General features: G+C 35.3%; 1 protein-coding gene across 8 annotated transcripts in view; it reads left to right on the forward strand.

Annotated features, from left to right (window-relative positions):
- Nucleotides 1-14329, forward strand: part of NOL4 (nucleolar protein 4) — a 384554-nt gene that overhangs the window by 38701 nt on the left and 331524 nt on the right. The window contains exon 1 of one of the 8 annotated variants that reach the window (XM_058438490.1): nt 9965-10019. The exons of the other annotated variants lie outside the window; for them this stretch is intronic. Coding sequence (XP_058294473.1) covers nt 10017-10019 — 3 coding nt within the window. The 5' untranslated portion in view covers nt 9965-10016. Of the gene's footprint in view, nt 1-9964; nt 10020-14329 lie in introns of those variants that run through there. 8 annotated transcript variants of the gene reach the window in all.

Below are 14329 nucleotides of genomic sequence, written 5' to 3' on the forward strand. Positions count from 1 at the left end.
TCAGCTGTTAGTCTGATGGGCTTCTCTTTGTGGGTAACCCGACCTTTCTCTCTGGCTGCCCTTAACATTTTTTCCTTCATTTCAACTTTGGTGAATCTGACAATTATGTGTCTTGGAGTTGCTCTTCTCGAGGAGTATCTTTGTGGCATTCTCTGTATTTCCTGAATCTGAATGTTGGCCTGCCTTACTAGATTGGGGAAGTTCTCCTGGATAATATCTTGCAGAGTGTTTTCCAACTTGGTTCCATTCTCCCCGTCATTTTCAGGTACACCAATCAGACGTAGGTTTGGTCTTTTCACATGGTCCCAAATTTCTTGGAGGCTTTGTTCATTTCTTTTTATTCTTTTTTCTCTAAACTTCCCTTCTCGCTTCATTTCATTCATTTCATCGTCCATCAGCGATACCCTTTCTTCCAGTTGATCGCATCTGCTACTGAGGCTTCTGCAATCTTCGCATAGTTCTCAAAACTTGGCTTTCAGCTCCATCAGCTCCTTTAAGCCCTTCTCTCCATTGCTTATTCTAGTTATCCATTCTTCTAATTTTTTTTCAAAGTTTTTAACTTCTTTGCTATTGTTTTGAATTTCCTACCATAGCTCAGAGTAGTTTGATCCCCTGAAGCCTTCTTCTCTCAACTTGTCAAAGTCATCCTCCATCCAGCTTTGTTCCGTTGCTGGTGAGGAACTGCATTCCTTTGGAGGAGGAGAGGTGCTCTGCTTTTTAGAGTTTCCAGTTTTTCTGCTCTGTTTTTTCCCCATCTTTGTGGTTTTATCTACTTTTGGTCTTTGATGATGGTGATGTACAGATGGGTTTTTGGTGTGGATGTCCTTTCTGTTTGTTAGTTTTCCTTCTACCAGACAGGACCCTCAGCTGCAGGTCTGTTGGAGTTTACTAGAGGTCCACTCCAGACCCTGTTTGGCTGGGTGTCAGCAGCGGTGGCTGCAGAACAGCGGATTTTCGTGAGACCACAAATTCAGCTGTCTGATAGTTCCTCTGGAAGTTTTGTCTCAGAGGAGTACCTGGCTGAGTGAGGTGTCAGTCTGTCCCTACTGGGGGGTGCCTCCCAGTTAGGCTGCTCAGGGGTGAGGGACCCACTTTAGGAGGCAGTCTGTCCATTCTCAGATCTCCAGCTGTGTGCTGGGAGAACCACTACTCTCTTCAAAGCTGTCAGTCAGACAGGGACATTTAAGTCTGTGGAGGTTCCTGCTGACTTTTTGTTTGTCTGTTCCCTGCCGCCAGAAGTGGAGCCTACAGAGGCAGGCAGGCCTCCTTGAGCTGTGGTGGGCTCCACCCAGTTCGAGCTTCCTGGCTGCTTTGTTTACCTAAGCAAGCCTGGGCAATGGCAGGCGCCCCTCCCCCAGCCTCGCTGCCGCCTTGCAGCTTGATTTCAGACTGCTGTGCTAGCAATCAGCGAGACTCCGTGGGCATAGGACCCTCCGAGCCAGGTGCGGGACACAATCTCCTAGTGTGCCGTTTTCCAGGCCCGTTGGAAAAGCGCGGTATTAGGGTGGGACTGACCCGATATTCCAGGTGCTGTCTGTTACCCCTTTCTTTGACTAGGAAAGGGAACTCCCTGACCCCTTGGGCTTCCTGAGTGAGGCAATGCCTTGCCCTGCTTAGGCTCGCACACAGTGCGCTTCACCGACTGTCCTGCACCCACTGTTTGGCACTCCCTAGTGAGATGAAACCGGTACCTCAAACAGAAATGCAGAAATCACCCGTCTTCTGTGTCGCTCAGGCTGGGAGCTGTAGACCGGAGCTGTTCCTATTCAGACATCTTGGCTCCACCCTAAATCAATTTCTGAAACATTTAGAACAATAGAAATGAAGAGAGTGAGACTTAATAGTGTTTTCAACCGATAATACATTCTAAAATTAGGAAGTTAGCAGAATTGGGTGGGGATACAATCAAGTACTTGTGGAATTTTCTTGTTTTATCACATGTCCACGACCTGAAATTGTGTAATCATGTAGTCGTATTTTTAAGAAAACACAGTAAAACATAGGGTCTTTCTACTTTCTGTTCTACAATTTCAAACTAAAGTTTATTTGCTTATTCAGTGATTTTTAAGCAATATCTTTATATTTTTAAGTAACATGGGATACTTATAATTCTTTGCCTGATGAGATTCTTTGGCTGTGTCAGAATATTTTTGTAATATGTGAAATAGTTTTGCATAGTTATGCCAGAAACCTATGTATAAAATGCTGTTGATATGTTTTGGAATATAAAATTATTTCTATCATGTTCTGATCTGAATAACATTATTGTACTTTTTTGGAGTGTGAAATAAATATACAATTGCAATAAAATGCATAATTTAAAATTATTGGTAAAATATAGTTGTGTATATTTAAATATTAATTAAATTCTAAATAACCAAAACCTAACATTTCATTTGCTATTTTTATATATTAAAAATGTCTTTGGACTCTTCCCTTGACCTGTTCTACTCAATTTATGAATATAAGTTACAAGGATAAAAAAGAGACTAGGACTCACTGTAAACAGATAAATGCTACTAATAATTCAAAGCACACATTTTATTTTTGGTGACTGGGATTCTACCTTCATATATAAAGGACAGCACATTTATTCATATAAATTTTGAATATATAAACATAATACAATATTACTGAATATATTGTTATTATTTGACAGTTATTTATAGAAGAATATTTGGGCGATATATACAATCATATACACCATTTGTCCAGTTGCATTACATTTTAAGAGACCATTTTAATTTATATTCCAAGCTTTTATTTGCATGCGATCTGTTACAGATGGCCTCTAGCCATACTTATCAAGCATTCTCAGCTCTTGTAATTATGGTAAATGAATATCAATCAATCTGTTTTGCCACTTTATATAGACCATAATTCCAGATGGAAGCTTGCTGTTTATGAATCTGAATTCCTGCCAAAACAGAGATGTTGAAATTCGTTTGGATACTATCTATATGCAATAGATCTAATACATATATATGTGTGTGTGTGTATGTATATGTAAATATAAAATAAGTAATATATATAAAATAAGTAATATATGTTATATATATAACAAGCTATATATATATATATATTATATATGTATATGCATATATCTAACTTTCTCTACTATTGGAATTGTAACTCTAAAAAAGAGCAATTGTCCAGTATGAAGTTTAGATGGAAACCTCATGATGTCATAGCAACCTGCAAAATAGATGTTTAAAATGAATCTCCAAGTCCGTAGAGCACTGCCAATATGACTCTTTTGGATTCAAATAACTCAGCCTTATGGGAATTAAAAAATATGTATTTATTTTGCAAATGAGGAATCAAAATCAAGTAAATATTTTGAACTAAGTTTAAAATGGCTTAGTATTATTTTTTCAGATTGAATTATTTCTAAACAGAAAACATTAATTTAAAATATACTAGGTGGAATATAGTCTTAAAATGTATTATTACATATAAGGGAATAAGCTTACATGTATAACTTGGTAAAATTAACCTTTTCATTAATAGGGATTCTTGTGATTTTGCTCACTAATACATTTTTTGTTCTAGAATAGGGCCTCTTATATTGTAAACACCCAGTCAATTTTTGCTGAATAAATTAACTTTGAAAGTCAAACTGCTTGCTACGTTTTGAGTGTATTCATGAGAATTCATGTGTCGGAAATTTGGTCCCCAGCATGGCAGTGTTCAGAGGTGGGGCCTTTAAGTTGGATTAGGTCATTAAGAGGTATTAATGCTGTTCTTGTGGAACTGGTGAATTCTTAGGGAGTGAGCAAGTATCACTCTTGCTGGACTGGAAGAGTTTCTATGAGATCAGGTGGTTATTAATATAAATTGAGACTGCCCCTCATGTTTTGCCTCTTTTGCATACTACTCACTTGCACTTCCACTTTTGTGCCATGTTATGATGCAGCACAAGGCCCTAATCCAACGCTGGCCAGATGCAGCCACCTGATCTTGGACTTTCCAGCTTCCACAACCACGAGCCAAATAAACCTCTTTGCTTTATAAATTACCTGGTCTCAGGTATTCTCTTACAGAAACAGAGAACAGACTAAGAAATTGCCATTATTCAAGGTTCTTGGAAGTCTTTGATAGGAGTTAATATATTGGAAATATAGCTTATTTTACCTTTAATCTCCCTGAGTCTATTTAAAAAAAAAGTACCAATATTATTATAAAACATTGAGGTCATGTACCTTGGGTTCATATGCTAATTTTGTATAGGTGAGAATATTCATTTGGGGCTAAATACAGATAGTATTCAAATTATGATGGACTTATGATGGTTTGACTATGGTTTTTGAGAAAATGATACACATTCAGTAGAAACTGTACTTCAGATTTTGAATTGATCTTTTCCTGGTTTAGTGATATGTGATATAATATACTCTTTCGGTGGTGGTGGGCAGTGACAGAGAGCCATTCTAGTTTTCACTATTGGTAGAGTATTCAATACATTACTTTAGGTATTCACATTTTATTATAAAATTGGATTGTATCAGACAATTTTGCCCAACTGTAGGCTAATATAAGTGTTCTGAGCAGATTTAACGTAGGTTAGGCCTAGCTATGATGTTCAGTAGGTTAGGTGTACTGTATTAAATACTGTATTGTCTGCTATAATATTTTCAACGTACAATGGGTTTATTGGGACATAGCCCCACTATAAGTTGAGGAATATCTGCAATCTATACATTTATCAAAATGTGAAATTACTAAAAATTTAAGCAATAGCTAACTCTGGCATTATATCTTAGACACCCCTGAGACTGAATTTGCTCTGCTAATGAACTGAGGCGTATCTCCTTGAATTCTTTCATTTTTTTTTTTACTACAGTCCTAGCATATATTCAACAATTATTTGAGTGGCAAGTATATATGAGGCATTATACTGTATTCAGTTAATGACAAAAAGATAAATGACTTTTGATACTCTTAAAACGGCTGTAATTAACATGGATACATAGTGTCTACAAAAATAACTACAGTACTTGACATCATGCGTAATTAGGACATTGCATGCAAATTAAAGCACAGTGAGATTCCACTACCTACCTATTAGAATGGTGAAAATTCAAAGCACTGACAGTACCAATGTTCATGAGGATGTGGAGCAATAGAACTCTCATTCATGGTGGTGGAAACGCAAAATAGTACAGCCACTTTGGAAGACAGTTTCATGGTTTTTTGAATAAAACTAAAAATATTCTTAACACACAATCCTACAATCAGACTCCTTGGTATTTACACAAGTGAGTTGAAAACATAGGTCCACATAAAACCTGCAAAAATTTTTTAAATAAATTTTTAAAACCTAAAAGTAACAAGTTCTTCAGTAGGTGATTGGCTAAATAAACTGGTATAACCAGACAATGAAATATTTTAGCATTAAAAAGAAGTGGACTTGCCGGGTGCGGTGGCTCACGCCTGTAATCCCAGCACTTTGGGAGGCCCAGGTGGGCGGATCACGAGGTCAGGAAATCGAGACCATCCTGGCTAACACGGTGAAACCCCGTCTTTACTAAAAAATACAAAAAATTAGCCAGGTGTGGTGGCGGGGCGTCTGTAGTCCCAGCTACGCGGGAGGCTGACGCAGGAGAATGGCGTGAACCCGGGAGGCGGAGCTTTCAGTGAGTGGAGATCGCGCCACTGCACTCCAGCCTGGGTGACAGAAAAAGACTGTCTCCAAAAAAAAAAAAAAAAGTGGACTATTAAACCACGGAAAGACATAGAAGAACCTTAAATGCATATTACTAAATGAAAAAATCCAATCTGAAAAGATTACATGATGTATGATTCCAATTATCCGACACTCTGGAAAAAGCAAAATATAGAAACAGAAAAAGTATCAGTGGTTGTTATGGGGTTAAGCAGGAAGGAGGGATGAATAGGCAGAGCACAGGGGAATTTTAGGGCAATAAAACTATTCTGTATTATATTACAATGGTGGATACATGTTATTTGTCACAATCTATAAAATTGAGAACACCAAGAGTAAACCCTAATGTAAACTATAAGTCCACTCTGGGTGATAATGATCGCCAAGGTAGACTCATCAACTGTGATGGAAGTACCACTCTGGTGTAGGATGTTGATAGTAGGGGAGGCTATACATATGTTAGGATACAGCATATATGGGAAATCTCTTTACTTTCTGTCCAGTTTTGCTGTGAACCTTCTATCCAGTTTGGCTGTGAACTTACAACTTCACTAAAAATAAAGTTTTTTTTTTTTTTTAAAAGCTTCAATATGAATAAATTTTGCAGAGTGCCAACAAAAACAAAATCCATGTGTTTGGGAATTTATAAAAGGCAGTTTATTGGTTCTGGTTAAGAAAAATTTTATGGAAGATGTAACCATGATTTAAGGCTAATATTTTATTATGGGTAAGAGTTAAATATTGCATATGAGAAAAATGGCAGTGGCAAAAATTTTAGCAGGTGTAGTACCTCAAAATGCTTTTCTGTGGAATGGCACATAGTTTCATTGGACCGAAAAGCAGAGAGCAATTGGTAGAGTAATGGAAGCTAAGATTTAGAAAGTAGACTTGTGTAATTTTACAGCTAGAATGTTTGATGTGTTCACTCCTCATTTTACACATATAAGGAAGGAGGCTTACTGGTAGGATAACACAATTAGTTATGAATATTTGTCACCTAATTCCTAATTCTAAATTGTATTACTTTATGCTTTAGTAATTACACAGGGTCCTAGAACTTTAAAATAAGAAGTTTAAACTTTATTTAATTGGCCATCAGTTTTGTTGTTGTTGTTGTTGTTTGTTTGTTTTTTGTTGTGTTTTCTTATGCTGGACAGTAGCAAAATAGAACATCATCTTCAAATCAATATGGTAGAAGTGAGCAGAATAGATTATGGAGAAAGTGGAGATACCCAAACATGGAGAACATTCATATTTTGATAGTGCAGACTTGAGCTAAATAATACACTTTATAATAAAACAGATCATTTTTGTCAGCAAACACCAAAAAGATTCCAAAAGCAAAGTGATGTATTTCAGAACTAAAGATATCATTACAACAACAAGCTTGATGACTTCTCCTGAAGTTATAAAGCCTAGTTTTAAACCTAATCACTAAAATGAAGTAAGAAAAATATTCCTGCATCACAGGACTGTTAGCTGTCATATTAGGCACACAGCATGAAGAAAAATTGCTGTTGCATGTATGTTCTAGTTATTATGGGTCTTTTGAGGTAGAGTAAAAGGACCTCATGACAATTATTCTTATCTCCTTGTTAAAGTAGGAGATACGTCATGATTTGGGTAGATTGATAATGTTCTTAGGAAGTGAAATTGTATTCAAGCCTTATTCTTGAAATGAGAGGTACAAAGCTCATGCACTCTATAAAGTGAAAGAAAGTGCAGAATAACTTGGGGCCTGAATAGAACTTAATGAGAAACAAGAGATTCTCATGGAACACAATTGAAAAGAGTAGAGTTGGGTCTGACAAGAGCTGAAAAGCTTGTCTTTCTTCCCCTTTGTGAAATTGGATGGTGGTTTGGAAATTCTTCCCTTTGAATAATTGTTCAATATTTCTCTCTGAATTTTACCTTGAAAAAAACATAAGCCTCTTTGCAAATTATCTGCCCATTGTAAAAAATTAAGTTTCTCTGAGCTCAGAGTTTCTTTCCTGCAGCACACCTCATGATGTGCGCAGATGTCATCTGGCCTTCTTCCTGTTGCTTTCTGAGAAGTGGGGTGTGGAGAACTATGAAAATCCTGATTCTTTGGCTATTGCTATTTCTAGAAGTAATCCACAGTCTTTTTTTTCTGATTAGAAGTCTTGTGTGTTCTGCCAGAATCCGTGAAACTGTAGCAGGCTAAATTATTAGCTTGCAAGTAGGGCGCAATCTCAGCTCCTTCACAATTCTTGACAGTTTTCAGATTAGAACATCAACATTGCTTTAGTGGTTGACCATGGGAATCTAGTGTAAGGAGGCAAGTGAAGCTGAAAAGAGTACTGATAAATGGAGCCATGAGACAGGAGGAAGTAACTGAAAGCCTTAATTGGGGACAAGATAGAGAGTGAGTGTAGTGAGAGGATGAGATGACAGGCAAGAAAATTATGAGTCCCTAATCTGAGGTCCTATTTAGCCTCCACAGGTTTCTACTCACTGCCTGTGAATTCCAACTTCTGGTTACCCAAATTTCAGTTTCACCCGTTACTTGTATGTCTTCTTCACCACTTACTTTATACAAACCCTATTTTTAAGTGGTTTATTTTCATACGTTGTTTAAGAGTAGACAGTTTGATTGCTCCCACATGTCAGCTGGAAGTGCCCTTCCTGTCACATCTAAATGAGATTGGTTTCAGCCTCCATTCTGAAATTTGAAAAGTCAAATGCTATACCCTAATGTTTTGTGAATTCATAAGGAGCTTTTATTTCCATATCACCTTTGGAACTGAACCACCACCTTCTCAGAATTCTTGCTGTTCACTCTGTCGCTTGTGGATCTTCCTTTGTGATCAAACTAGTATGAACACAGAACTCAGTCCCTTCCTTGACTCCTTTTCTATCATAACCACTCCTACTTTCCAACTCCATGTTTTTTCTTTGTCTTCCTAATGTTGTGGTCTTCCTAATGTTGTGGAAGAATGTCAAAGCAATGGCAGCAACTCATTAGTTATCCCTTGTAAATGCTCTTTGACTCTTTTTCATGTTGCTTTTCCATATTCCATTATATTACCAAATTTGAAATTGATTCATCCTTCTTAGAAACATAATTGTATCATGCTATTATATATAAAATATTATATTACATGACATAATATGCAGTTATTATGGTAGTAATAACAATGATATAAATAATTTTCTTATTTAGCTAAATCCAGTACATACTCAGAATTAGCACTGAGCCTATGTTTGCAGTCTCAATTCGGCTGAAGCTTTGAAATTACTTTGCAGGGCCATTTTGTTCAATGTTTAGATAAAAATACATTTTAAGCTCTGAGTGTGTCTGTGTAGTGTATGTGTCATTATATGCTTTGGGATGGGGTTCATTTGCATAGTTAACTTTATTTCATTCTTTTCATATCCTATCAGTTGCACTTTTGTTTTTATCTCGAATACATTTTTAATCATTTTTATTTATATTTTTATTTACATATTTATTTACATAGAGTAAAATTCTCTTTGTTATATACAGTTCTATGGGTTTTGACAAATGCTTAGAGCTATACGTCTACCACCACAACCATAACATTGAACAGTTCCATTGTTTCTGAAATTCCCTCATTCTTCCTTTTTTTTTTTGTTTTTTTTTTTTGTTTTTGTTTTTGTTTTTTTTTTTTCTTTTTTATTATACTTTAGGGTTTTAGGGTACATGTGCACAATGTGACAATGTGCAGGTTTGTTACATATGTATCCATGTGCCATGTTGATTTCCTGCACCCATTAACTCGTCCTTTAGCATTAGGTGTATCTCCTAATGCTGTCCCTCCCCACCCGGAGGATGTTCCTTCGGTGTCCATGATTCTCATTGTTCAATCCACCTATGATGAGAAATCGGTGTTTGGTTTTTTGTCCTTGCGATATTTACTGAGAAGATGTTTTCATTTCATCCATGTCCCTACAAAGGACAAATCATCATTTTATGGCTTGCTATATTCATGGTGTATATGTCCACATTTTCTTAACATCTATCTTGTTTGGACATTGGTTGGTTCAATTTGCTATTGTGAAATCCTGTGTCTTTATAGCAGCATGATTTATAGTCCTTTGGGTATATACCCAGTAATGGGATGGCTGGGTCAAATGGTATTTCTAGTTCGAGATCCCTGAGGAATCGCCACACTGACTTCCACAATGGTTGAACTAGTTTACAGTCCCACCAACAGTGTAAAACTGTTCCTTTTTGTAGACAGCTCCTCTAACCACTGGTGGGTTCTCTTGTCTCTATTTTGCCTTTTCCAGAAAGTGATATGAGTGGAACTGTGGAACATACAGACTTTTGAGTCTGGCTTCTTTCATTTAGCCAAAGGCAGTGGAGATGGTATGTGAATCAATAGTTTGTTCATTTTAATTGCCAAATACTATTTCTTTGTAGGGATATACCACAATTTACCCATTTACTTGTTGAAGGACATCTGAATGATTTCCATTTTGGGCAATTATGAATAGAGCTGCTATAATTGCATACAAGTTTTTATGTGAATATAAGTTTTCATTTTCTTGTTTAACTTTATAACAAGTTGCCAAACTGTTTTGAAAAGTGACGGTACCCAGTTTACATTCACACTAGCAATGTATAGTGTGTCAGTTGCTCTACTCTTCACTGGCATTTGACATTGTCAGAGTTTTTAATCCTCCGTTATAATAGTGTATAGTGATATCTTGAAGTTTTAATTTGCATTTTCTCATGAATAGGGCTATTGAACACCTTTTCCTATGCTTATTTGCATCCACATATTTTATTTGGTGAAGTGTTTGTTCAGATCTTTGCCCACTTATTAAATTGGATTGCTTGTTTATTATTGAATTTTGAGAATTATTTTTATGTTCTAAATAAAGTCCTTTGTCAGAAATGTGATTTGCAAATATTTCCTCCTACTCTGTGACTTATTTTGACATTTTTAAAATTGTGTGTTTCACAGAGCAGAAGTTTCTTCTTTGTTAATATCCAATTTATCAATTTTTCTTTCACAAATCATATTTTTGTGTCACACTGAAGGATGCTTTGCTTAAACCATGGTTAAACAGATAATATTCTATGTTTAATACTAAAATATTCTGTAGTTTTATGTTTTAAATTTGCTGTAGTTCATTTTGAGTTAACAAAGTGTGAAGAATGGGTCAAATTTCATGTACTTTTTGGTAAATGAATGTCTAATAATTTCTATCGGCCATTTTAATTTTATCCATTCTTAATTTATCAACTAAATTCATTTAACTACTTTTGGATTATGAAGTTAATGCAACTATTTTTTAAAAATGAAAGAAGAAGTTTAATTTGTTAAAAAAAATTCTTATTCTCACTACCCAAAGACACTCACTATAAACATTTTGGAGCATATCTTTTCAGGCTTTATTCCTCCTGCACTCAGTTGATAATAAATTAGTGAAGATAGGAAACTATTCACAAATGTATCAATGTATTGATTTTTATTAATGTAATTTACCTAGCTTAAAATTCACTGTTTTAAAGTGTATATTTTATTGGTTTTAAATATATTCACAAGGCTATGCAACCATCACCACTCTATAGTTGTAGAATATTTTCATCATTCCAGAAAAAAATCATTCATACCTGCTAGCATTCAGTGCTTATTTTCTTGTCCTTCCAGCAACTAACAACTATTCAATTTTCTATCTTAATGGGATTTGCTTATTCTGAACATTTTATATAAATGTATTGATACAGTATGGGAACTTCATATCCAGTTTCTTTCATTTAGCATGTTCTCAAGTTTCAGGCATGTTATAATGTGCCTCAGCATATCATTCTTTTTATGGATGAATAGTTCATTATACAGATATGCCATATTTTGTTAATCCATTTATTAGTTGATAGAAGTTTGAGTTGTTTCCATTTTTCAGCTATTACAAATAATGCTGCTATGAACGTTTGTGTGAAAGTTTTTGTGCTGATATATATTTTTTTGTTTTCTTGGATATAAACCCAGGAATGGAATTGTTGGGTCATATGGTCAGTTTATGCTTAACTTTTTGGAGAACTGCCAGACTCTTTTCAAGGTAGCTGTACCATTTAAATCCCCAGAGCAACGTATGAGGTTCCCATTTCTCCACATCCTAACATGCTAACATTTGTTATTTTCTTTTTGTCTTTTCATCACAGCCATCCTAATGGATGTGAAGTAGCATCTCATTGTGGTTTTGATTTGCATTTCCCTAATGACTAATGATGTTATGCATAATTTAATGTGTTTATTGGATGTTTGTATATCTTTGGAGAAATGTTTATTCAAACACTTAGCCCACTTCAATTTTTTTTCAATGTCAAGCTGCAAGAGTTCTTTATGTAATCTAGAATTAGACCCTTCTCAAATATATAATGAGCAAATATTTTCCACTCTTTGGGTTGGCTTGTGACTTTAATTAAAAAATTAAAAGTTTTTAATTTTGATGAAGTCTAACTTCTCTATTTTTTCTTTGGCTGCTTATACTATATATGTCATATTTTAAAAACTGTTACTTAAAGCAAGGTCATAAAGATGTGTACTTCCGTTTTCTTCTAAGATTGTTATAGCTTTAGCACTTGCATTTAGGTGGTTGATCCATGTTGAGTTGATTTTTGGATATGATATGACATAGGTATTCAAATTCATTTTTAACGTGTGCATATCTGGTAGTCACAGCACCATTTGTGGAAAAGATTATTATTTACCAGAGTGAATTTTCTTGGCACCCTTGTCAAAAATTATTTTACGTAACTATATGTGTTTACTTTTGGATGCTCAGTTACATTCCTTTGATCTACATGTCTATCTTCGTTCCAGTACCATGCTGCTTTGATTATTGTATCTTTGCAATAAATTTTGAAATTTGGTAGCGTGAGTTCTCCAACTTTATTCTTTTTCAGATTGAGCTTTTCTGGATTCATTGCATTTCTGTATGAAATTTAGAATCAGCCTGATAATTTTTGCCCTCCTTCCAAAAAAAGACATTTGGAATTTTGATAGGGATTTTGTTGAATCTGTAATTTATAGAGCATTGCCATGATAAAAATATTGTCTTACAACCTATGATCTTGGAATATATTTTCATTATTTTAATCTTAATTTATTTCAATAATGTTTTGAAAGTTTACAGTGTACAACTCATTTATTTTGTTAAATTTATTTTTGCATATTTTATTTTTAATGGTATAAAATGGATTGCTTTCTTAGTCTCATTTCAGATTTTTCATTGCTAGTATATAAAATGAAACATTTAAAAAATATTGACATCATTTATTAATTCTATCAGAGTTTCAGTGGATTCCTTAGGATTTTCTCTATACAAGATCATGTCATCTGCAAATATAGTTATATACTTCCTCTTTTTTCAACATGGATGCTTTTATTTTTCTTGCCTAATTGTCTTAGCTAGAATCTCCACTATAGTGTTGAATAGAAGTGACAGAAGCATACACTCTTGTCTCCTTCCTGATCTTGGGGGGATATTATGCTTAATGTTACTTGTTGATTTTTTGTAGATCCCCTTAATCAGGTGGAGGACGTTTCTTTAAGTCCCCAGCTGGTTGAGCTTTTTTGTCATGGAAGCATGTTGGATTTTTCTCCAATACTTTTCCTGCATCTTTTTAGATAATCATGTGTTTTTACTTTATTTTATGAGATATTACATTGCTAATTTTTATCTATTCCATCAGCTTTGCATTTGTCCATATGAGATAAATTCCATATGGTGATAGCATATGCTTTTGTATATGTTGCCGAATTTGGTATGCTAATATTTTTTGAAGATGTTTGTGTCTATATATATATATATATATATTTTTTTTTTTTTTTTTTTTTTGAGACGGAATCTTGCTCTGTCACCCAGGCTGGAGTGCAGTGGCGCGATCTCGGCTCACTGCAAGCTCCGCCTCCCGGGTTCACGCCATTCTCCTGCCTCAGCCTCTCCGAGTAGCTGGGACTACAGGCGCCCGCCACCACGCCCAGCTAATTTTTTGTATTTTTAGTAGAGACGGGGTTTCACCGTGGTCTCAATCTCCTGACCTCGTGATCCGCCAGCCTGGGCCTCCCAAAGTGCTGGGATTACAAGCGTGAGCCACCGCACCCGGCCTGTTTGTGTCTATATTAATAAAGGATATTGTTCTGTAATTTTGTTTTCCTGTGAAATCGTTGCATGATTTTGGGATAAGGCTAATACTTGCCTTATAGAATGCATTGGTAAGTGTTTCCTCTCCCTCTTCTAATTTTTGGAAGACTATATAAAGAAAAGATGTTAATTCTTTTTAAAATATTTGATAAAATTCACCAGTGAAGCCATGTGGTCTTGGGCTTTCTTTGTAGAAAGTTTTTTTTTTTTTTTTTTTCAATCTGTTTAATCATCACAGTTTTATCCTTTTTTCTACTTTTTCTAGAGTGATTGTCTTACTCCATTTGGGGTGCTAAAACAAAATACCATAAACTGGGTAGTTTATAAACAAAAGAAATTTATATCTTACAGTTCTGAAGGCTGGGAAATCCTAGATCAAAGCACTGGAAGATTTAATTTCTATTAGGGCCTGCTTTCTGGTGCACAGAGAGTGTCTTCTTGCTGTGTACTCACATAGCAAAAGATATCCCCCATCCTCATACCATCACAATGGTGATTCAGTTTCAATATATGAATTTTGGG

This window comes from Hylobates moloch, unplaced genomic scaffold (assembly GCF_009828535.3).
Source record: "Hylobates moloch isolate HMO894 unplaced genomic scaffold, HMol_V3 SCAFFOLD_5, whole genome shotgun sequence".
Classification (NCBI taxonomy): Eukaryota; Metazoa; Chordata; class Mammalia; order Primates; family Hylobatidae; genus Hylobates; species Hylobates moloch.